This window comes from Fukomys damarensis, unplaced genomic scaffold (genome assembly GCF_012274545.1).
Source record: "Fukomys damarensis isolate Sample0158 unplaced genomic scaffold, DMR_v1.0_HiC HiC_scaffold_39, whole genome shotgun sequence".
Lineage (NCBI taxonomy): Eukaryota > Metazoa > Chordata > Mammalia > Rodentia > Bathyergidae > Fukomys > Fukomys damarensis.
Genome location: NW_022900951.1, coordinates 15,839,117 through 15,863,030, shown reverse-complemented (window position 1 = coordinate 15,863,030; position 23,914 = coordinate 15,839,117). Strand labels below are relative to the sequence as shown.

Here is a 23,914-nt window from a genome sequence, read left to right as displayed (position 1 = left end):
GCCAGTATTTCTCATGATCTGTTCTCTGTTATTAAGTACTCCAGGGGTGAAACTTAAATAAAATAAGCCAAAAACTAAGTTTCAAAAAAATTAGACAGGAGGATCACAAGGTCAAGGCTAGCTTTGGCAACTTAGCAAGACTTAGTCTCAGAAAAAGGTGGGGGAAGGGCTGGGAATGTGGTTTAGTGTTCCTCGGGTTTAATCCCCATACCATGAAAGGAAGGAAGGGAAAGAGAGAGGGAGGGAAAAGGACAGGAAAAAAGTGAAAAGTAACAGCAGTTCCAGCAATGGCAGTGCACCTGACTAATCCCGATCTCTTCCTTCTGGCATTGCCTTAGCTGCTGTTTAATCTAAATTTTATTTTCAGAGGGGAAACAGTGTTTGAAGAGGTCTTTAACGCAGTATGATGCAGTTGTGGTGTTTGTGGACAATTTTATTGACTTCCTTAGAGGCTCACAGTATATTTAGTCTTACAGTAGTCTTTTTAGGATTTGTTATTGTTTAGCTCTTCATCTTGAGAAAATCTTCTTGTTGATATTTGTATAGGGTTATACAGGCTGATTCACACCTTAACATTATGTAAAGTAAAGGTGTTCTTGTTTGTTCTTGTTATTTTAGCTTCGATTTTAAACCTTAATAGTTTACAAATAGTAAATCCCCTCCAGGCATTTCAGAGGGGCAAATCATCCTATTTGATGGGGACATGGTCATATAGTTGTTGGAATGTGACTCAGGATGTTTTTAATTCAGAGCAAATAAAGAATTTGATTTAAAGACTGTCTCCATGCAACTTTGTCGTATAACATTTCCGTGTAGTTAGATTGCACTTTCTTTTTTTTTGCTTTGGTTTTGTTTTGAAATTGGGTCCTGCTATGTTGCCCAGGCTGGCCTTGAACTCCTGGACTCAAGTGATCCTGCTTTAGCCTCCCAAAGAGCTGGGACAACTGGCACGCATCACCATATATTTTCCTTTTTAATATGAGAATTTGCTTTGAGAAATTGAGAGGATGAAAGGAAATTAGCTGAAAATAAATTTTATCCTTGCTGGGTGGGGTGGCGCACGAGGAAGGCTGAGGCAGGGGTATCACAGCACATTTGAGGCTGTTAGGGACTACAGTGAGCTCAGGGCCAGTCTGAATTACAAAATGAGATCCTGTCTCAAAAAAAAAAAAAGAGAGTTTATCCTTGATTAATATTAATCTTCTGAGTAGAATTCTGATTGTATTTAAAAATGGAGTACATTGGGAAATAAATTTTGTGTGCAGTGGCTGCTGTTTTGAAGGTAGAGTTTGTAACTTATTTGTGTGTGTATACTGGGGATCGAACTCGGGCCCTTACACTTGCAAGGCAGGTGGCGGAAACGTAGGGCCAAATCCTCAGGCCCTGTAACCTTTTTTCAGACTTTGTCCCTGCCTAGTAAATGAACATTGGGTGAGTCCTTAACTCTGAGTGCTAAGGACAGGTGGAAGAATATGGCTTTGTGTTCATGCCAGTAAAGGTGAGCATTATTTTATGTTCTTCAAATCTGGGCAGCCCTTTTCTTGGATCTCTGTAGACTCCTGTTGGCAAAATCAGAGACTAGCTGCCTATCGGGTCCCTAGACTGGCATCTGCACTAAATTGTCAGCCCCTATAAGAAATGGGGTGGGTCTGTTTCATCTTTTGCTTACACATAGTGTCAGATAATGGGTTTTGCCAAATAAATTCAGAACAGTTTTATAGTTAACTATGCCTGAGAGAGCATGCTGGGTCAATGAAGTCTTACTTTTTTTGCCATATCTTTTCCTCACTTCTTGGAATTAGACTTCCAGTATTTAGTTTATACTGAACTTGTCTTGTTACAAGTTTAATTTTGCCTAGAGTTTTGGTTCATATAATTTTGCATTTTTAAAAATTTTGCATTTATTTTTAAATTTTTTTCTAGTACCAGGGATCAAACTCAAGGCTTTGTGCAGACTAAGCAAGCACTCTACCACTCTACCCCCAGCCCTACACACTAATTTTTTATAGGAGGATTTAATTTAATGATTATAGGGAGAAATCCCTTCTATAGTCAAGAGCTTAATATGCAGCCTCTTCTGGTGAGTTAGCAAGTAGCCAAGGTGTGGTGGTGTTTGTTGTTGTTGTTGTTTGCAGTATTAGAGACTGAACCCAGAGCCTTTGTACTTTGAGCTGCATCCCCAGCCCTTTTTTATTTATTTTATTTTGAAACAGGGTTTTGCTGTTTCATGAAGTTACCCAGGCTGGGCTTGAATTTATAATCTTCCTGCCTCAGCCTCCCAGAGTAGTGGGATTATTAGTATGTACTACCATGCCTGGCTTAGTAGGGCAGAAATGGACTCCATCTGTTAACATTTGGGCTACTTTTCCCTTTTGTTTTAGATTATTGTAGGAAGCTACTTGGAAATACAGACAGCCATGAAGAGTGTGTGGTAAAGAGACCAAGGGAGGGAGATTTGAAGCATTGTGCTGGGAAGATTTGGAGAGGATTGGGTCATGTCTGACAGCACTGAAGACTTCCTTTCTCTATCTCTAGAACTAAATTACAGGACCAATTCTTCTCATCAGCCACTTAGGAAAATATTCATAGTCCTTTATGTCTGTTTGAATACGGGACAGCATGCAGGCTAGGAATTGGTCTTTATAATTCACATAAACTCTAATGTGTTTTTCATGATAAAGAAAGATTTATTTGAAGGCATTGACAAGAACAAAGTTAAAAATGTTTGTTCCTTAATGTCCTCTTCCCCCACTGGTATTTGATATTGTCACTATGAATCAGAAGAATTTTAGTTCAATAGAGGTTTTGAAAATTATATTTTAGCATGTTGAATTTGAAGAATTTATTCCAAATTCTTTTAACAGTTTTAAAAACTGATTTTATGTTAAAAAAAACTTTTAAAATGGCATATAAAATAAGCTAGGGAACTAGTTTGAAGGAAATGTGCTTTAATGCCAGCATTTACCTCTTCCCTTTTAACATCTGTAGTGCCTAGGATCAAGGGCAGCCCTAAAAGCTAGTCATTTTTTCATCTGTTATACTCATAAAATAGACTTGAAAACTATAGTTTTGGTAACACTTCTTTCTTTTCTTGACAGAGTTACTTTAGAGGTGGCAGATTCCAGCCCCAGTATAAATCAGACCTGGTACAGAAGAGCTTATACATTCAGGCTAAATATCAGCGTTTACGATTTGCTGGTCCAAGGGGATTTATCACTAATAAATTCAGAGACAGGTCACCAAGGAAAGAAAAGGTTAGTTGTATTATAGTCACTTAAAAATACTGACTGAATTTGAACTTCTAAATCATCTGTGTTGGGCCAGAGATTTAGCTTAGTGGTTCTGGTGACTGCCTCACAAGTGCAAGGCCCAAGTTTGATCCCCAGTACCAAAAAAAAAGAAAGAAAAAAAAAAACATTAAATCATCTGTGTTCATTAGATAAATTAGGTTTTTCATTTAGTTTTAAGAAACTTAGATTTTTAAAATGTTCTTATTTCATGACAGTGGAGTAAAAACTTCACAGAGTAAAGCTAATAGAATTGTGAGACTACTTATCCTTAAAATGCTTTTTAGCTATTATAACTCAAATCATTTTTTTGTTGTTGTTGTTGGTACTGGGGATCAAACTCGTGACCTTGCTCTCATGAGGCAGGCAGCAGAACCACTGAACTAAATCCCTGGCCCTCAAATACTTTTAATAGCCTGGCTGTTTGAACTTTTTACTTTAGAATTTCTATTGTATCGTTAATCTTTGAAATGGAAATTTAGATAATGTTTTAGTCTTTTTTTTTTTTTGCTTTTTTGAGACAGGGTCTCACTATGTAATTGAGACTGACCTGGATGGAGCTCAATGTAGCCCAGGCATATTTTAGTCTTTTACAATGTAAATTACCTGAAAATATTGAACTGACTCTATATAAAATATATATAATTATGAAGTATACTAAGTCATCTTCCCCCACTTTATTTTATTTTATTTTATTTTATAGTACTGGGGATCGAACTCAGGACCTTGCGCTTGTGAGGCAGGTGGTAGCACCACTCAGCTAAATCCCCAGCCCTCATATATTTTTAATTGTGGTAAAATAATGTACAGTGTAACATTTGCCATTTTAATTATGTTTAAATATGTAGTTTGGTAATCTTAATTACATTTAAAGTGCTGTACAATCATTTCCATTATATACTTCTTAATTTGGACAAGTAAAAATTATATATATTTACAGTATAAACAAAATTTTGATATATATTCATTGTGGAATGGTAAAATGAAGGTATTTCACATATGCATTATTTTATATACTTATTTTTTGTGATGAGAACACTTAAAAATCTACTTTCTAAGTGATTTACAACTATATGATATGTTGTATCTTCCTAATCTTCCTATCACCATCCCCCCGGTCCCTGGTAACTACCATTTTGTTTTCTACTTCTATTCAACTTTTCTAGATTGCATATACAGTGAGTTCATGTGGTAATTTTCTTTCTGTGCCTGGCTTATTTCACATTAAATAATGGCTTCCAGGTGTATCCACATTATCACAAAGGTGAGGATTTTTTCTTTTAAAGGCTGAATAGTATTTCATGGTGTAAATGCACTACATTTTCCTTATCCATTCATCCATACATAGATACTGCAGTAGATTGCATCATGCTAACTCTTAACCAAGCATTTCTTTACTTAGTAATTTGAATTCTGTGCTCTTTTAGATGTGCATTGGTTTTATTTAAATTAGCCATGTTAGTATTTGAAAATGCAGCATAAATATGAAATAAAATTGTCTTTTACATAATTACATTTTAAATGAGAATAGCCTTATAAATTAAGTGAATCATTTTTCAGTTTTTAAAATTCATTTTGTTCATAACTTTAGGCCATTTTCTTCTGAGAAATGTACATATCTTTAGTTTTGTAAACAAATACCTCAATTGTCCTTTTATAAATTTAGAATTAGATCTTTCTCTAAATGTTCATGCTTATGAAGCCTTTACATTGAACTTGCTTAATGATTTTAATAAAACTTAACATTTTTCAAAAGATGGACCTGTCAGATGATCGTTTTGAGGTCTTAGAATTAAATAGAATACTTTATGTAACTGTCCCATTCCTTTATGTATGTATGTATGTATGTATGTATTTTTGTGGTGCCAGGGATCAAACTCAGGACCTTGTGCTTGCCAGTCAGGCACTGTGCCACTAAGCCATGCCCCCATCCCCCATTCCTCAGTTTTAACCAAGTACCTTTGATGAGGTTTCTAATTGCACTGTGTATATCACTCATGGTTTGAGGAAAGCCATCTCTTTCTTTGAAAAGCACGGGTGAAACTGGAGCCATTTGCCCTCTCATAGTCCGCCTCACGGTCAGTCTGTGGCAGGACTTGGACTTGGATAGAGATTCCGCTTCTCTTCCTGCCTGTGGGACAAGTTTCTCTGCAGCAGATCTTCTAGACATTTGTTCCCAGGCCCAGGTGGTAGCCTGAATGTTCTCAGGGAAGCTAGTCATTGCTTTCCACTTGACAACCAGGGCCAAGACAGGCTTTTTGCTCAGGTGCAAGGTTGATTTTGTAGTGCATGGTATCTGTTTCTCTTCTGTTAGCTCTATGCTGAGCTTTGAGATTTAGTTTCATTTAACTCCATTTTTACCTGTGTTTTTTAGGTGATTTGCATCTCCTAAATGCTTACCTGACTGTACTTTCTTTATGCTGTTTGAACTTGCTTCATTTCATTACCCTTCACAACAAATGGAAATTAGACTTCAGGCCTTCATAGAAAATAAGAAGTGTGTCCTAGAAGGAGCTACAGTCTTTAGAGTCTTCAGTCCTTAGGCCTAGGCTTTTGTATCATCTATAATGTAGTAGTTGTACTTAGAGTCCATTGTGGGTCACAACCCTGCCTTCCTGTGGCTGCTCACTGCCATCTGAATTCTTTAGAAGTGGTTGGTCCCAACACAATGGATTTTTATTTTATTTTATTTTTCTCTCTTTGAGTTTATTGGTACATTTTAGGTATACAGTACAATTACATTCATCATTGAGATCTTGTACCTTTACACGACAGGTCTTGGTTCTCATTTTTTCCCCTTGTCCCTGCCCTCTCTTCACTCCCTTCTCCCTTCCCTATTTACAAAAACTTTGTTTCCATTTTTTCATTTTCTTATATTTCACAATGGTTTTTTAAAAAGCAGTGTCTAGGGATGGGGATGTAGCTCAGTGGTTCTGCTGCCTGCCTCACAAGCACAAGGTCCTGAGTTTGATCCCCGGTACCAAAAGAAATAAATAAATAAAATAAAAATAAAAAGCAATGTCTAATGCTCCTCCAGTGTTGAATGCTCTTTTTCTTAGTCCTACTACTCTGGGTCCTACTTCATATATGTTTGTAGTATACTTTGACCTGGGCTTTCCCAGTCTGGCTATTGTCAGTTCCTGTAGCCAAGCCAAAGCCAGACATTTTATAGAGTTGTGTTTGAACAAAACCCAGCCCTACAAGAACAGCACTAAAGTCCTACTTAACAACTGGACTTCATTTTTCTAACTTTAGGGAAAGGAATGAGGCATTACAGCTTCTCTGTTTTTGCCACGGTGTGAACTAAGGTACTTAATGCTTACTCAGCCTTTAAGCTGTCCCAGTAGTATTGTGCTACTCTGAAATCTCATACTGTGTAGATAAACTAATGTGGCTTAGACCTGTCAGTCCATTTTACCTCAGCCTTTGCACCCATAAAAAAAGAGGGAAGGCCTGGAATCTTGGGCTTCTTCTAATGTTGCTTCCCTTCTTCCTTAAATTAGACATTTTTGCTCAAAAGGCATTATTGGCTGTGAGATAGCATTTACATCACTTTTTTCTGTTGTGCTGGGGATCAAACCCAGGGACTTGCACATGCTAAGCAGCACTTCACCACTGAGCTGTACTCCTAGCCTGCATTTGCATCAGTTTTATCCCAAGCTTTAGCATCAGCGGGTACTTTGAAGGTCCTACCTTAGAAAGACACCTTAGTCTGCGTAGCATCTCTGCACACTTTGGCTTTTTCCTCTGTTTCTTATAGTGTTCACTTTTTGGCAGTTAGTAGACTATCACCTAGATTAATTATGGATGTATGATTCATATAGGTGCCCTGAAATTAGACATAAACTTACTTATTCCTCCATGCCTCAAGGTCCACTGGAAATATTTAGGTGGTTCTCATCTGGACTCCTTTCCCTCCTTCTCTATGGAAGTGCCTGGACCCATCATTTATAGCTTGAACATCTTATGTTCATCATTTGTAACAGTCTGTTTATTATACCAGCAGACTATGTGTTTCCTGTCTCCAGCACAAAAATGCCTTGGGGACTGATGGAGGTGGATCCTAGATATGCTCCCAATATGTCTTTCCACTTTCCAGAAAAGTAGTGTCTTCCTAAAATTTCATTGGCTTCCCGGATGCCTACAAAATAGTAAGACTACCAACCAGAAGTAGCAAAGCATCGAACTGAAACTTTTCCTTACTTGTCATATCAATCTCATTCTGGGTTTCTTTTTTTCCCTTGGATTCTATGCTTGGGATGGAAGAGGAGGGGGTGTCTGTTACCCTGGAATAAGTCTTGTCTTTTTTCCACTAGCATTTAGAATTGTCCTCTCTCAAATATCTTCTGCTTATAAAAGAAAGTTTGTAGAAACTCTTGTGGGTCTGATAATGTATCAGGAGAGGACACAGAATTTAGTAAGAATTCATGAGACCACCTCTGAGAACATTGCCTCTGAAAAACTCAGTGATTGTGCATTTGGTAAGGAGGCATTGAGGTCCTTAACACTGGATTCTCCAGCCGTTCTTAGGTGCCTGAAAGCTGTCTACGAGATCTCTGCCTGTAGATAAGAAAGGAAGACAGGAAAGGGCATAAAAACAATACAGAACGGAAGTTAAGAGACTGCAGTATGTAGCTTTGGGGGTTGAAAGAAACCTTGGCAGTCATGGAGTACAAAGATGGAATGAGGACCAAGATCAGCAAAACCAAGAATTTACTGCATACCTGCTACATCAGAGCTGAAGTGTGTGGAGAGCAAAGGAGTGTTCAAAAAGGCATCATTGCCATTGGGCATCTGTGACCTAGATCCTCCTCTCCGACTTCTCTGTCTTATTTGGTTTCTCTTCTTTCATACATTCTTTTACAGTATAAGCATTTCCTAGTGTGACATTTGTTATTCTCTGTTTTTAATTCCTCCTACTTGGCTTAATTGCTGTCATCTCTTTTCATTATTTCACCATCACTGCTATTGATGCCTTCAATCCTGACCAGTCCCTGGACTTCTAGATGTTCAGCTGCTTCCTAAGCACCCTCACATAGCTACCCTGAAATCACTTTAACCTTACTTAGCGTGTTCAGAGTACTGAAATGTGCTATAGCATGAGTGATCCTTAAAATATGCTAAGTGATAGAAGCCAGGCACAAAAAAACACTTATATGGGTACATTTTGTCCAGGACAGGCAAAGTCATAGAGACAGAAAGTAGATTAGTGATTGCCAGGGACTGGGGGGTTAAGAGAACATTGTGGGAAGAATAGGGTTATTGTATTGCCAAGGGGCCTAGAGTTTTGTTTTTTTGTTTTGTTTTGTTTTGTTTTGTTTTGTTTTGTTTTGTTTTGTTTGTACTGGGGAATCAAACTAAGGACATTGCACTTGTGAGGCAGGCGGCAGCGCCACTGAGCTAAATGCCCAGCCCTAGAGTTTCTTTTTAAAGTGAGAAAAATATTCTAAAAGTGATTGTGGTGATTGATGGTTGCGCAGCTCTGTGAATATACTAAAAAGCCACTGAACTATTTACTTTAAATAGATGAACTTCATGGTATCTGACTTATATCTTAGTGATACTGTTAAAAATATTGTCATACTTGCTGTCCTTCCCAGACCAGTTATTTCCCCTCATGATCCACACAGCTCTTGCAGCTAGCCAAGCCACCATGGAAGCCCGTCCTACTAATCCGTCCTCCCAGCTCTCCTTCCATCTGTAAGGTTCCACGTTGTTCTGACTCATTCATAACTTCATTCATTCATTCATTCTTTTTAATTGCCGCATATTATTCTACTGTATGGATATATTATTTATTTCAGTGCTTTTGAAACCTTTTTGTGCTTATATGGTCTAAATTTTCTAAAATCGTTTATTTATTTTAGGTTACCTATTTTTATCATAAATTGTTGTAAAGGACGTTATTTCTGGCATATTATAAACACCAACAGCTTTAAATAAAACCTACATCATTCTTTGAAATCCCTTCAGTAGAACTTGTGTACCATAGATATTTGACAACAGTAATCATCCATTTTTTTAAATGCATAAATAAGCTCTTAACACTAAAAGATTTTAAATTGTTCTTTTTGCCTTAAATTTGGGTTTCATTCTACTTCTCCCAAAGAATTTGTCTTTAAAAGTATTTTATTACGCATCAAATCTAATTTGGCATGTAATATTATTCGATTTCTGTTTCTGGTGGGTATTAAATATTTCCTTTAGATTGATTTACTATTAGAATTAGTCACAATACCATAAATGTATTATAAATTTTGTTGGGGGTTGACTAAGCAGAAGAAATACTAGAAATGCATTTTTTCAATGAGTTCATATATTCATAGATAAATATCATTTACTGCTAGTAAAATAATGCAGTATTCAAGTGTATTCTAATTCTATTTTTTTCCTTTTATAGATATAAGTGCTGAGAAACCTTGTTTATATGATTATATAAATGGGAATGCAAGGACTTCTATAATAGCAATGCCACTTGGTTCTTTGGATTCACTCTGAATTATAGGCCAAAAAAATCACTTAGTGTTCTCTCACCTAAAAATATTTTGAGTGTTCTATCACTGACAGCTTGATTTTGTCCCCCTTAAATTTTGTTAAGCAAAGTTAAAGAATTGGAAACTGATTTAACATGCAAATGTACGTTATTTATTACTAAGTATTAGGATTGGTTTACTTTCTTCTTTTATTTTTTTGTTTTTGAGACAGGGTCTCACTATGTAGTTGAGACTGACCTGGAACTCACTAGCCCAGGCTGGTCTGAAACTCACAGCGATCCTCCTGCCTCAGTCTCCCGAGTACTGGGATCACAGGTGTGCGCCACCCCGCCCAGCTGGTTTACTTTCTTGACCGCCATTTCAAAGTGCCCCTTTGTGGTAGTCCAAATACTAGATTCAGAATAGAAAGGAGATTATATCTTTCTTGTACACAGTGGAAGTCAGGGAACCAGCCTTAACTCATTGTGCAGGCAGTATAATTTTGGAAAGTGAACATCGGAAATTTGAAGATCTAGAAATTAATTCCCTCAAACTATCTGTACCTGTATATTCCTTTGAAAGTCTTTGTATACTCCTAAGGGTTTGTCTGCTTCAGTTCAATGATCCCTGGCTTACCTAACCAAGTCTCTGTTGATAACTTCAGGATAGCTTACAGGTTTTCATTATTTGCAGTATTACAACTTGAGTACATTGAGATTTTGGTATCTTGCCTTATTGCCCCTTTCACTCACTCAGAGTCAAACCAACGGTATGTGAGTAGGCCTCCATGACAGCCAGCACTTCACGTTATCAGTCCTGTCATCAGTCATCAGTCATTTAAAAATAAGAAAGTAGGATCTTATTTGCCTTTCTTTGTTAGTGGTGTGAATGTCTTTTTTAGCCATTTAGCGTCCATTGGCTATTTGTGTTTCTTCCCTCAATTTCCTTATTCCTATGCTTTGCCAGGGTTTCTGTTAGCGCATAGTAGTAGTTTTTCTTATTGACTTGTAAGAACTGTTGCTCTACTGAAGGTATTAACCTGTTGTACATTTTGCTGGTGTTTGGTGTTTGTCAGCTGTTTGTGCTGGCTTTTCCATTATAGAACTTTTAGGTGGTCATGAATCTGTCAAGTTTGTCCTATATGACTTTAGATTTCATATTATGCTTATACTTAGAAAAATTCTTTACTGTTTCCTTGAAGTGGTTTCATGTTTAAGTTTATTTTATGATGTATATAGTTTAATTTTACAATATTGTATGTAAGGATTCAATTTTTCCCTAGTGGATGTCATATTTTTCTAACACCATTTATTGAATAGTAGCACCTTTCTCTGCTGATCTTTACTGTATTCTAGATTCTTACATTTTCCTGCCTGTTTTGGGAAGCTTTGGAGCCATCTTGTTTCCTTTCCTCCTGTGATTTGCTATTTAGTGTCTTTACTACTAGAACAGTCTGGAGCACACATTCTATAATATCACTGCTCCCACCTACAAGGAAAGAGACCAAACGTGTTGGCAAGGTCTAGTCCTGAGCTCCATTTATAGTCACATTTCCCCAGCCCTCTGCTCTTTGAAGCATAGCATGTGGTTTCATTGCTTTATACCTTTGTTTCTACTGTTTTCTTGGCTAGAAATAGCCTACTGATCCCCATTCTTTTCTTAGCAAACCCTACTTTCCTTTTAAGGCCCACTGTGAAACCTTCCCAAAGCCTTAACTTTAATTCTTGTTTTATTTGGTCTCTATTTCTTTTTGCCTTCTTGTTTATCCAAGTAAATTATCCAACTTCTTGTGAGTAGAGGGGACTTCATTAGTCTTTTGTCTTCTGTTGCTTTTCATCTAGTCAGTCTTTAGAAAATGCTCATTGGATGGAATTGAATCTAATTATTCACACACACATGCACATGCACACAGACTCATCCTCATGTCCATATGCTCTAAGAAAAGTTAGTGAGCAAAAATCATGGTGTCACTCTGGAAGGCTGAGGCAGGAAGATTGCAAGTTCAAACCTAGCATAGGCGGGGCTAGGGATTTAGCTTAGTGGTTCCGGTGCCTGCCTTGCAAGCAAAGGGACCCGAGTTCGATCCCCAGTACCAAAAAAACAAACCTAGCGTAGGCAACTTAGTTGACTTTCTGAGACCCTGTCTCAAAATAAAAACTAAAAAAAAACAGGGGATGTACAGTGGACCCTCAAATTACAACTGGCCTGACATACAAACAATTTAGATTAATTAAGTTAATGGAAGATTCATCTGCCTCTTGTTATCTGTATCGTGTACCCAGATAAATATCCAGATATCAGCTGTATTGGCTTACAACCAACTTGAGATACAACCAGTCCTTGGGAACCAATTGAGTTTGTAAGTCAAGGGTCCACTGTAGCTCAGTGCAAGAGTCTTAGGTTCAATCCCCAGCACTACAAGAAAAAAAAAAAAACACACCACATCCATTGTTATGGGTCCCCAGGTTTGATGGGGACTTACAGGACTCAGCAGCTGGTTGCATTGATGGTTATGGTTTATTACAAATGAAGGATACACAGCAAAATCAGCCAAAGGAGATGGCACATAGCACAGAGTATGGAGGAAACCAGGTACAAATTTCCAAGGGTCTTCTCCCAGTAGAGTCACACAAGACATGCTAAATTCTCCAAGCTGTTTGGCAAGTTATGATAACACATATGAAATGTTGCCAGCCTGGGAAGCTCTCTTGGGACCCAGTGTCCAGCATTTTTTCCGGGGTCTGATTGTGTCACCACCTACCCCATCCACCACCTGCCAGGCGCACACCCAAATTCCAGGCTTCCAGAAGAAAGTAGATGTTCAGCATAAACAATATTTTTTTACACAAAGTTCAGCACTGACAAGTTAATGTTAGGCACTCTCCTGAAATTTACGTTCCTAGATGCTGGCCAAGGACCAACATCATAAGCAGCCCTTGCAATAACAGTAGTCAGGTCTGCTATGCTAGCTCTTCCCTCCCCCCACCTTTTTTTTTTTTGAGGAACTGGGGATCGAACTCAGGACCTTGCGCTTGCCAGGCAGGTGCGGCACCACTGAGCTACATCCCCAGCCCGCTGACTCTTTTTCTAAACAACCATATTTTTGAACTATGTTTCATAAATGCTAAATGATTACAGGGAGGAGATTAATATGCTAGGAATGGCCAGGGCATGTAAATATTTTCATTGCTATTCTCTTCATGGAAGAGGTAGGTTGTAAGCTGAAGCATATAGAAGAACTAGATATATAAGGGCTAAAGGCAAAGATCCATGTTTGGCAGTAGGTTGGTAGGACTATGAAACACTGGCTTGTGTGTTTTAGAGAGGCCCTCATGCTAAGAGCTGGGTAAAATATTTAGGATTTAAGGTGGTAGCAGTCAAACATCTTCCTAGACTGAAAATGGAAAAGTGGTAGTTTAAGGATGGTCACTTGGTTAGCTGTGGGTAGCAGGGTCCTAGGGAACAGAGATGAAGTCCAAGAGGAACAAACAACAAGGGAACATTTGCAGTGACCCGGGTATCAAGCTATGAAAACCTAGATGAAAAGGCACTTGGACATCTAGTTCAGCATTCTGCTCTGCCATAGTAGGTTTTCCAGTCAGTAGAAGAGTGAGCATAAATTTGAGAGATGGTATGGAAGTAGTTAGATGAAGGGTGAACTAGTTCAGAATAAACTGCACATTTTTATAAATAAGATACTTCAGTTAAAATTTTCTTTACAATTATTATAGTTAGAATTTCCTTTTAATGTTGTTAGTAGGTAACATATTTTATTTGAAAATATATTAATGTGATTTTATGTTGTGTAATAAATAAGGAAATAGAATATAGTGAAGTCTAGCTCTATTTAAAGGAATGCTTTTGACAAAAATATCTATGATTATGTTTTGAACATTTCATTAAACAAAATAGAAAACAATTTTCTATCAGCATTGTTTCTGCTTGGAATTAAACAGCTCCATACTAATATAAATGCCAAAAATAAATCAACTTTTAAATTTCTTTCAGTTTTAATAATGTAAGACCCTAAGAAAAGGTAAGAATATATGTATTAATAAGTTCTTATTTTTACTGTCCCTGAAAAATATGTCATTCTACTATTTTTGTTTTTATTAGTTGCATGGTCTTATGTCCAGTTTATGGTTAGTAATTTAACATTTTGCATAGTACTACAAGTCCAGTTTAATCATTAGCAATGTAATATTTTTCATAGTGTCACAATACAAAATCCGTGTTCATTACTCTCTAATTGTCTTACTGTTTATGTGAATTCCTTTTCCCAAATTTATTGAACAGTCTTTTAAAGCTACGGTGCTCGCTTTGGCAGCACTTATACTAAAGTTATAGGTAAAGGTCTGAAAGCAAGAAGACTTGTCCCCTTATAATAGTTTTCTCTGTAGTTGTCAGTTATTAGAAGAGTCCATATAGTTTTAGAATTAGAGCTACCATGTGATGGGAAAGAGAAAATACTAGTTTGATGTTGTGCTGTATCACATCAGGCTCCATAGTGGAGAGACTGAGGTTTTAAGAATCTTGAATTTATGCCAGGGAGCCCCACTGAGACTCATCCAAGTAGCTGGATGCTGCACTCATCGGTTTACTAATACCAGTGTCACCTAATGTCTTCTGTTTTTTTCCTGTCTGACTGTGTTCTGTTGTTACTTTGCGCGTCAGGGTCCCATGTACCTTTGTGGAGATCTCTTGAGGTGCGAGTAGTACTCTATTAATTAAACTGTTTTGAAAATTGCACTGTGAACTCTAGCTCAGATGTTACAATGGACTCTTCTTTTGAAGTCGGTATTTCTCTTTTTCTCTCTCAATAGGATTATACAAACGTTGCCACAGAAACCTAATCTGGAATTGTTGCAAATGGAAATACCACTACAGGAGAATATTTGGGAGCATCTCTTTTTGTCAGGAGTTAGAGTTGGCACTAAGGCACTAATACTGTAACTTTCTTGATAAAATAACTTTATTTTTCAGTAGTGGAATGTTGTAACTTTTTTACATTTAACAGTTGCTTTTAAATTACAGTATTCAATTTAAAGGTTGTATTAACTACCGTTTTTGGGGGGTTTTTTTTGCAAAAAGTTTGAATAGAATGAATTGCAGGGCATTGTTTGTCGATGAATTTTTCTCTGAGCATGGTTTCATCTAAAGAACTTAAGCAAATTATGTCCAGACATTTATATGTTCAAAGTTTTGTTTATGTAAAAAAAAAGTATCTGAATTGTATAGTGTCTGTACATGAAAGAACTTTAAACAGTGGCCTTACAGTAGTAATTTTTATACCAAGCTTTTCTTTTTCTGATAACATTTTGGCTTATAACTTGAAGTTTTCTTAAGTTTCTGAAGATCAAGGCCTATACAATTCATACATTTCATATTATAATAAGGCTAGAGAAAAGGTGCTTCAAATTTTCCATCAGGTAGTTGTGAATGCACTGAATTTTTAGTAATATGTTCATTCAGTTTTTTCCCACAACTATTTGCTCTTTTCCAGTTTCCAAATGCTGTTGTGGAAATATGTAAAGATTTTATAACCTATATTCCATCTTACTTTTCCCTCAGGGCAAGCTTGTCATATATTTTTAAAGGCTTTTAAACAGTCTGACAGACAATATCTCATATTTGAAAATTGTACTTTACTACTACAGCATTACACATTTTGCAAGCACATCTTATAGACTGTTTATTTTCAGTTCAGTTGATATGTACTGTGTACCTACTATGTGTAAGATGAAATTGGTGGAATTTTAAATAAAACTTTTAGGTCCCAGTACCTTATTTCATTATGTCTTCTGTGTCTTACTTAACAGTACATATACATTCCCAACTAAATTTTTGTAAAATGTTTATGTGTAATAAAGTATTGTTGCACTTTTTGCTTGAAGAAGTTACTTGCCAATTTGTGTGAAAATTATTTTAATTTTCTATGAAACTTGCATCCCTGGTATCTTCATTATTTACCTCACTGCTGGAACGAAATACTTGACGGCCAAAAATGGAAGGAGGAGAGGTATATTTTAGCTCACAGTTTGTATAGGTTTCAGTCCACAATCTGTTGGGTCCAAGGCAGGGGGGCTTGGGCATCCAGGAAGCATAGAGAGAGAGAGACCCTTGAGGGGAGGAGCCAAGGAGGGAGAAAAATGTTTCCAGGCCACACCCCCTGGGACCCATCTCCTAATAGCAAGTTAGCTGTAGACCCCCACAACACAGTCACCTTCAGAAAGCCCTGCGTCTGAGCACAGGGGTTTCTTGTGGGACATCTGGATATAAACTGTAACAGGGATGGGACCTGTTGATATTTAATGCTGGTCAGCACTGATGAAGACAGAGCTTTCTGAATTGAAATGTAAATGTTGATAAGAACTTTTTTTTCCATAACTGGATTATGAAAGATCTTAACTACAGTTGTTTAATTTTTTTCCACATCTTGAAAAGATGGGGCAAACTGTGCCTTAAATGAGTCAGTGATAGGGGATCAAGAACACTGGATTCGTTGCTAACTGGACAATAAATTTAGGTAGATGGCCTGCATTGTACTGTGTACTCTCTGCAGGTCAGGATTTTCAAATATATTTGATGTAACTGTTATGGTAAGAAAGAAACGCATGCACCCAATACCATGACAGCTTTGCATTATGCAGCTACTTACAAAATCTGTCTCAGATTTTTCAAACAATTGATTTCATCTGTTCCCATATTCTAAGGGGTAATCTTGACTTTTGAATGCCTAATTATTTGATTGAAAGCTGTTTATTTCACAGATACTATGCTAAAATGTCATCAGTAAACAAGAGGACAGGATACACGGCCCCTGCCTTTATGGTATGAGCAGTTTAAGAGGCAAAACGGACATTAAACTTAGAAATGAAACTTGGTAAATAGCATTGATTCTATAGTTTTATTTTTTTATGGTAGCACATAAGGGAAAAATGGTTGATTTATCATTGCTCCCTCCACAACAGATGCCATATTAGGCATATTTGGATATACCTTGGCACTCTCTCAAAATGTAAATAAAGCACATCATATACAAAAAAAAACTATTCAAAAAACATTTATTTTTTAAGATGTATATCCTAAAAAGAAATACCTGTTTTGTAATTTAGAGTATAGAATAAGGACAGGGTCCATGTTGGCCTTGTTCACCATAGTAGTATCCTCAGTGCCCAGTATCCTACTTGATACTTGATAGGACCTCATTAAATATTAACTGACTGATGCATAAATGAGTAATGAGTAGAATTTGTCTGTTAAGATTTACAGCCAGGGATTTAGCTCAATGGTTCCAGTACCTGCCTCAAAAGTGCAAGGTCCTGAGTTCGATCCCCGGTACAAAAAAAAAAAAAAAAAAAAAAAAAAAGATCATGAATTCAATTCAGGGCCAGGGATTTAGCTCATGGTTCCACTGCTTGCTTTGGAAGCACAAGGTTCTGAGTTCAATTCCTGGTACCAAAAAAAAAAAGTAGTACAGATTTACATATGTGCTGGGTGCCATGGCACATGCATTTAATCCCAGCTACTTGGGAGGCTGAGGCAGGAAGATCTTGAGTTCAAGCCTAGCTTGTGCAATTCAGTGAGACACTGTTGCAAACTAAAAATAAAAAGGGCTTGGAGGTATATATAGTTCAATGTGAAGTCTAGTACCACAGTTTGATTGCCAGTACCACAAAAAAAAAAAAAATCACAACTACAGATCTAATTTTCACATGGAAGTTGAACAGAAGGTTATCTATAGCATTTTTAATTGATTGGAAAGAATGCATAATATTTGAGGACAGTTTTTGGTTGAACTCCATACTGTTAGCCCCTGCCACCGCTGCGCCGTATGCTGGGCCCTTTGGTGGCAATAAGAAGTCAAAAATAGTGAGATATGGTCCCTGCTTTGAGGAACATAGGAAACTATTATTGGACAAGAGATTCACAAAGATAAAGAATTGCAGCGTAGAAGTGTTAAGTACTGTAGCAGGCATAAATGCAGAAGGCTTGAGAGAAAAGTTGACATTTTCTCATTAGGCATGCTTTCTTTGGGTTTCTTTCCTATTGGCTTCACAAACCTCATAAGGTACTATTCTGGTGGCTTTGCTGGTTTTAAAAATTGACCCATTGTGGGAAACTGGGTAAAGTACACACAAAATCTCCATTTTTGTTGTTGCCGTTGTTGTTATAGTTGTGTGTGAATGTAATTGTGTGAGTATAAATTAAAAATTTTCAACTACCCATAAAGCCAGTACTCCCTGCCACTCATGATGGCTTGGATCTGGATTGCACCATAGCCTCTCGGGGGAAGTGGGTGCTCAGAGCCTATTTAGTGCTAGAGTTTGGTGTGCATACAGCTTGGTTGCAGTAGCACTGAGACCGTGGATGAACTCTATCTGGGGAGCTTTGCTAATTTGCTGCAGCTGGACAGTATTCCTCTTTCACAGCTGTCTGTCAGCATAGTTGTAGCATCATTTCACTGTGGTGATGGGGACTCAGCTCTGAATCCTCATAGAAAAAGTAGGTGGATCCCAGCCTTTCAATGGCTTTGAGACAACTAGAAGTGCCCACTCTTGAGCCTAGTTTACCTCTAGGCAAGATCTCCCTGCCCAACAGGATGTGCTTCCAGCATTTAGCTATGATGATGCCCTTGAAGACCCAGTACCTGCGACTCGTCCCCCACTGGACATGGGCAGCAACCCCAGAAAGCCAGTGTATTTCTCCACCCCCACTATACCCTGTCGAAGGCCACTAAGAGTACCAACAATGTCCTGGTGGTGAAAGCCAAAGCTACCCGTCATCATGAATTCTCTGATCATAAAAACTAAACCTACTGAGTGGAACAATAGCAAAAGTAGAGAAGGAGCTTGCATCAGCCCAGCTCACCCCAAGCAACACCCCTCATTCTTCCCCTAAGCAGAGGCCCAGTATCACTTCTGATTCTGCCACAGTCTTACCTGGTTCAAATTGTCAATAAATGGAGACTGTTTCGAACAAGACTGCTCCAGGAGTCTGATTTTACCATCCAGGCTTACAAAGCCTACCCTCTCATGTGGCGCTGATCTGTGCCAGGTCACCTGAATGAATAGAGCTCCAGAAGTCTTCAAGCCATCCAGGATGGATGTCCCAGTGATAGAAGGGGAGAAACAACTGCTGTGGACCCAGAATCTCAAACCTCGTGGTTTGAATGTGCTCACTCATTGAATTCTTGTGTGCTTTCTATCCCAGAGACTCTACATAGAGAGTTTTTGTACCTACTCCCTTTCTATCTTGACTCTGACACAGGAATGGTATAGTTTTTAAAAACCTCTTACACTGAGGCTAGAGCTGGAGACATAATTGATTTCTGAAAAACATCAGTGCAAAGCTTGTGCTTTTGTAGAAGAACCATCTTGTAATGCTTTAAAGTTAGACCAAAATAATACCAGCTGTGATCTTTGGGGGACCTCATCTATTTTTGTGTCATTTACCCTAGACAAGAACTTGGACCATTGCTAATTATGTAAATGATGTTCATGCTATTCCAAGACATATTCTGGTTCTTTTACCCCTATCAATGTGAGCATTGACAAATCATGGCATAGAGGTGCCCACTGATGGGTTTGGGCAACTCTGGCCCTCTTAATTCTGCCAGTGCTGTGCTCTAGCTTTATCACCTTGGGGGACTTAGGCCCTATTTTGAGATCTGGGTTCACTTAACAGCTAGACTTGGCAAGAATCACTCTTTCTAAGGTAAGACTGGAGCCTCCTTGCTTTGTTGGTCAACTTTATGGAGCACTCTGTCCTGTGGCCAGTTCTTCATGCATCTTGGCACTTTGTCACGCCACTGCTTTAGGAAGGATACTTCTCTTTTATATGTCACCAAACAAACTAGTGTGTATTCTTTTCTGCACTTTAAAGTGCTATTAGTTTAACCCTAATCTAGTTGAAAACTTCCAAAGGGGTATTCATAGTACTGATTTGGTGCTGATAAATGGATATTTTTTTTGCCAGGCAAATGTTCTACCACTGAGCTACAACCTCTAGCCCCTGGAAGTTAAATATTTTTAGAGTTAAGAAGATAGTAAGTACTGTTAGATTATAGACTTAAGGTTCATGTGAAATGTCACCTTATTTTGATTTCTTGTCCAGGTCAGGATCTAAGACTTGTGCGTACTACCCATAAAGCCAGTACTCCCTGCCCTGCCACTCATGATGGCTTGGAATTCCGTTGTGGAGGAATTCCTTTTCGTTTGTTTCTTTGTTTTTTGGTAATGAAAGCATTTTTACCAAAATGAGCCTCGTATCTTTATGTAATACATATCTTACTGAGGAAAGGAAACAGAAGCTGCTTTTTCATTTCTCCTCATTATGTTCATGTTAATTATCTTGAACACCGTCTTGAACACCGTCTCAAAAACACTGTTTTTGTTTAGGGTAGTATTTTCTTCATACAATGAGCTGGGCTTCTCACTGAGATGTTCTGGAGTCTAAAATTTTCAGAGCAATTAATTTATTTGTGTTTTCTGTTATGACATGTTTTGACAATAAGAATCTTTAGTACTTTCACAAATTTAAAAAAAACACCTAGTCTTATCACAGAGAAAACTATTAAATATTTTGGAGGATGCAGTTTAATTTTTTCTATTGGAAAGAATCATATTTACATGACAATTTGTGTAGATATGTGCAGATGCATAAGAGTTACCACATTTTATGTAATGAATCTTGCATTTTAAAACTTTTTAATTTACTTTTTGTGGTACTGGGGATCAAACCCAAGGACTTATGCCTGGTGGGCAGGATGTTTTGCCACTGCTGTACACCTTCAGAATTTTTTTCTTAAAGAATGGGGATATTTCCCGACAGAAGCAGGTAAAATAAAACTGGGTCAGAAAGTCTTTCATTCTTCATTATCTAGCAAACTCAGTAACCACCAGGCACAAATTGATCAGTAGCTACCAAATAAGGAAGGGAGATGATGCTAATGGGGTAAGGTGTGAGGGAACTTCCAGCTCCCTCACATGCCCTATAAATGGCCCTGAGAAGAGAAACAGTTGACAAAATCTTGGTGACAGTGTGCCCCCAATAGGGACAAGGAAACCAACAGTGTGACCAGGCCACATGGAGAACAGTAAAGGAAACCCCTTGGAATGCCAAATCTTTGCTGCCATTTTGGAGCCTCAGCAGAAGAGGAGTTTCACCAGGTCTAGTAATTTTCCAGGCCCCAGACCAGCCTGGGGAAGACAAAGCCTACAGGAGTAAAATACACTTTTGACTGGGTCCAGCGAGCCTTGGTTCTGCATATTTAGTGAGAACTCAAAGAAAAGGGATCCAGGTTCGCCAGCAAAGTTCAGAAAAGTAAATGATTATGAGTCCTAAATCTATTAAAATGTAAAATTTAAAGCTGAGGATAGACTGTAAATACATAGGACAAACCTGCACAAAAATTAACATGTCAACGAATTGGAGCATGGTGGAGGGAAAGTGGGATGAGCACTGCAAACGCACCTCCTTTTTAATGGCCAGGTGTCCTGTAGTTATAATGTCTTCAGACTATAATCTAGGAAAAAATCCTAATGACAACATTACGTTTTCCCATCTTTTACTTGACCTTGATACAGCAATTCTCAAAGTATAATGCCAAACCAGGAAAATCAAAATCCTCTGGGAACTTGTTAGAAATGCAGATTCTTGGTCTTGCTCCAGACCTCCTGAATCACAAATCTTGGGGTTGGGACCCAGAAATCTGTGATTTAACAGTCCTTCAGGGGGTTCTGTTGCATACTTGCATTTGATAACCACTTCTTTTTCATAGATTGGATGCTACCTGGTTCATGAATTGCTATTAAATAAAAGTGAGATCTCTGAAACTCTATTTGTTGAAATTTTGTTATTTGACAAAGTACATGGAATGGTATGTAAACAGGAGAAAATGTATAACCCCATTCCTCATAAATATTTGTGTTACATTTCGGTATTTTTCAGTAATCTTTTTCTGGGCCTTTTTTTGCGGGTAGTTGGTATTATACTTTATATCTATTCAGTCTTTGAAGGTAGTTACATACATGTTTAAAACATGTTTAAAATTTGTAGGACATTCAAATGCACCTATTATAGAGGACAAGAGATAGACTCCCATTCCCAAAAGTCTAAAAATGTCTTAATGAAATCTTGAATCACCATGTTAAAATGTAATAACTTCATTTTGCTGTACACACTGTTACTAAAAAGCAAACTAAATTTTACAGATATTTTTCTACAATAAATTTTTATCTCAAATTCTAATCTCTTCTAATGATACTTCAAATAATATTTCATAAAAAAGAAATTAACTTCAATATTGAGAAGTTCTTACTGACAACAACTTGTGCAAGGGAACTCAGTGCTGCTAACTTAATGGTCTCTTTAACAACTGAGGTTGAAAGTGGTCAAGATGTTCCTCAAAAAGTTAAACATAGAATTGCCATATGGTCTAGAAACTCCTCTCCTGGGTCTATGAATTGAAAACAGAAATTCAGATACTTGTACAGAAATGTTCATTGCAGCATTATTCACAGTAGCCAAGAGGTATTCATCAGCTGATGAGTGGATCAACAAAATGTGCTATATCCATACAATGGACTTTTAATAGGTCATAAAAAGGAGATAAATATTGCTAGTACTTGGTACAACACAGATAAACCTTGAAAACATTATTCTAAATGAACTAAGCCAAACAAATGGACAAATAGATGATGCCACTATTGTATGAAATACCTAGAATACACTGGAAATAATTTTCTTTTTATCTTACTTTTTTGGGGGGAGGGAGGCCTCACCTGAGTTTTATTAGTAGGTGGAAGTAATGTCTCTGTTTCCATCAGAAAGAAAATAATTTCACTATTGTTTTCCTGCCAAATTAAGCACCTTTCTCTCCTTAAGCCAAATATCCTTTGTAATAAAATGTGCTAAGTGGCCCCTGTCCTTTTTTTTTTTTTTTTTTTTTTCTTTTTTTTTTTTTTTTTTTTTTTTTGTACCAGGGATCAAACTCGGGTCCTTGTGCTTGGGAGGCAGGCACTGGAATCACTAGGGCTTGTCTTTTTTAATCTCATTGTTTAGAAAATCTTTAGTAGCGGAAATCTGTTTCCACTGAGAGTATATTTGAGCCTTAGAAGTAGGCTGAAAATTTTAAGAGTCAAGTCATACACAGCACACAGTAGGAGTTCAATGAATATTTATTGAATTAAATAGCAGATAAAAACTTAGATACTAATTGAAAATCTAAGCGAATTGTGTCATTCAAATTACTTTAGGCTTAAAGGTATTGAGAATGATTTTTCATTTGATTTGAAAATTAACTTAAAAATCAGTTTCCAAAAGGATCTTCTAAGATGATTACTCATTTGGAGAAATAATACTATCATTAAAATAAATGTATAGTGTCAAAATACTGTAAATTTGATATAGCTAAGCCTCCTTGCTTTATGGCTCTGTAGGCCTCACTGTGCACTTACTGTGTGCACCATGCCCTAGACTGGGCCCTTCAAAGAATGTGAACATAGACGTTATGTGACCAGAGATACTTCCTGGCTGTAACATGGGCTGCTACTGATAACGGAATTGCCTCACTGTTTTTTTGTTTGTTTGTTTGCTTTGGTAATAGGGATTGAACTCCAGTCCTTGCACTTGCGAGACAGGCGGCAGAACCACTGAGCCAAATCCCCAGCCCTGACTCAGTGGCTTTTAAAAGCTATGGTGTATCCCCAGCACTCAGCAGGCTAACACAGGAGGATCGCCAGGATTTGAGGCCAGCCTGGGCTACATAGTGAGTTCAAGGCCAGCCTGAGCTACACAGTGAGATCCTGTTTCATAAACAAACAAATAAACAAATAGCTAACTAGCTAGCAAGCAAGCTATGGGGTGTGGAAATGTCTGGAACTTGACAGACATCTGGGTCTTTTATTCTCTGAGGTTTATGCTGATAATAACTTTGTGTTTCACTCTAAAAAGCCTGGAGGCATGGGGAAGTACCTTCCTGAAGTTTACTGCATCCTGAGCTGCCTGGGATCTTCTTTTTAGAGGTGAGAATTTGGACCTCAGAGAAAGGAGAGGGAGGACAGGTGTGGTGCAGGTGTGGTGCATGCCTGTAATCTCAGCACAATGGAAAGTCAAAGTTTCCCACTTCTGACTTTTTTTTTTTTTTTTTTT

The 23,914-nt window shown here is 37.7% G+C and overlaps 1 protein-coding gene across 4 annotated transcripts in view; it reads left to right on the top strand.

Annotated features, from left to right (window-relative positions):
• Bclaf3 (BCLAF1 and THRAP3 family member 3) overlaps positions 1-15,589 on the top strand; it is a 67,961-nt gene extending 52,372 nt beyond the window's left edge. For 2 of the 4 annotated variants that reach the window (XR_004515823.1, XR_784202.1), the window contains exons 12-15: positions 3,099-3,254; positions 4,454-4,551; positions 13,769-13,796; positions 14,584-15,589. Coding sequence is in view for 2 of the 4 variants with exons in the window: in XM_010643670.2 (XP_010641972.1) it covers positions 3,099-3,254; positions 14,584-14,613 (186 nt within the window). In the remaining 2 variants the exon portion in view is untranslated. The remainder of the gene's footprint in view (positions 1-3,098; positions 3,255-4,453; positions 4,552-13,768; positions 13,797-14,583) is intronic. The other 2 variants (XM_010643671.2, XM_010643670.2) reach the window with 2 other exon arrangements.
• The last annotated feature ends 8,325 nt before the right edge of the window (positions 15,590-23,914 follow it).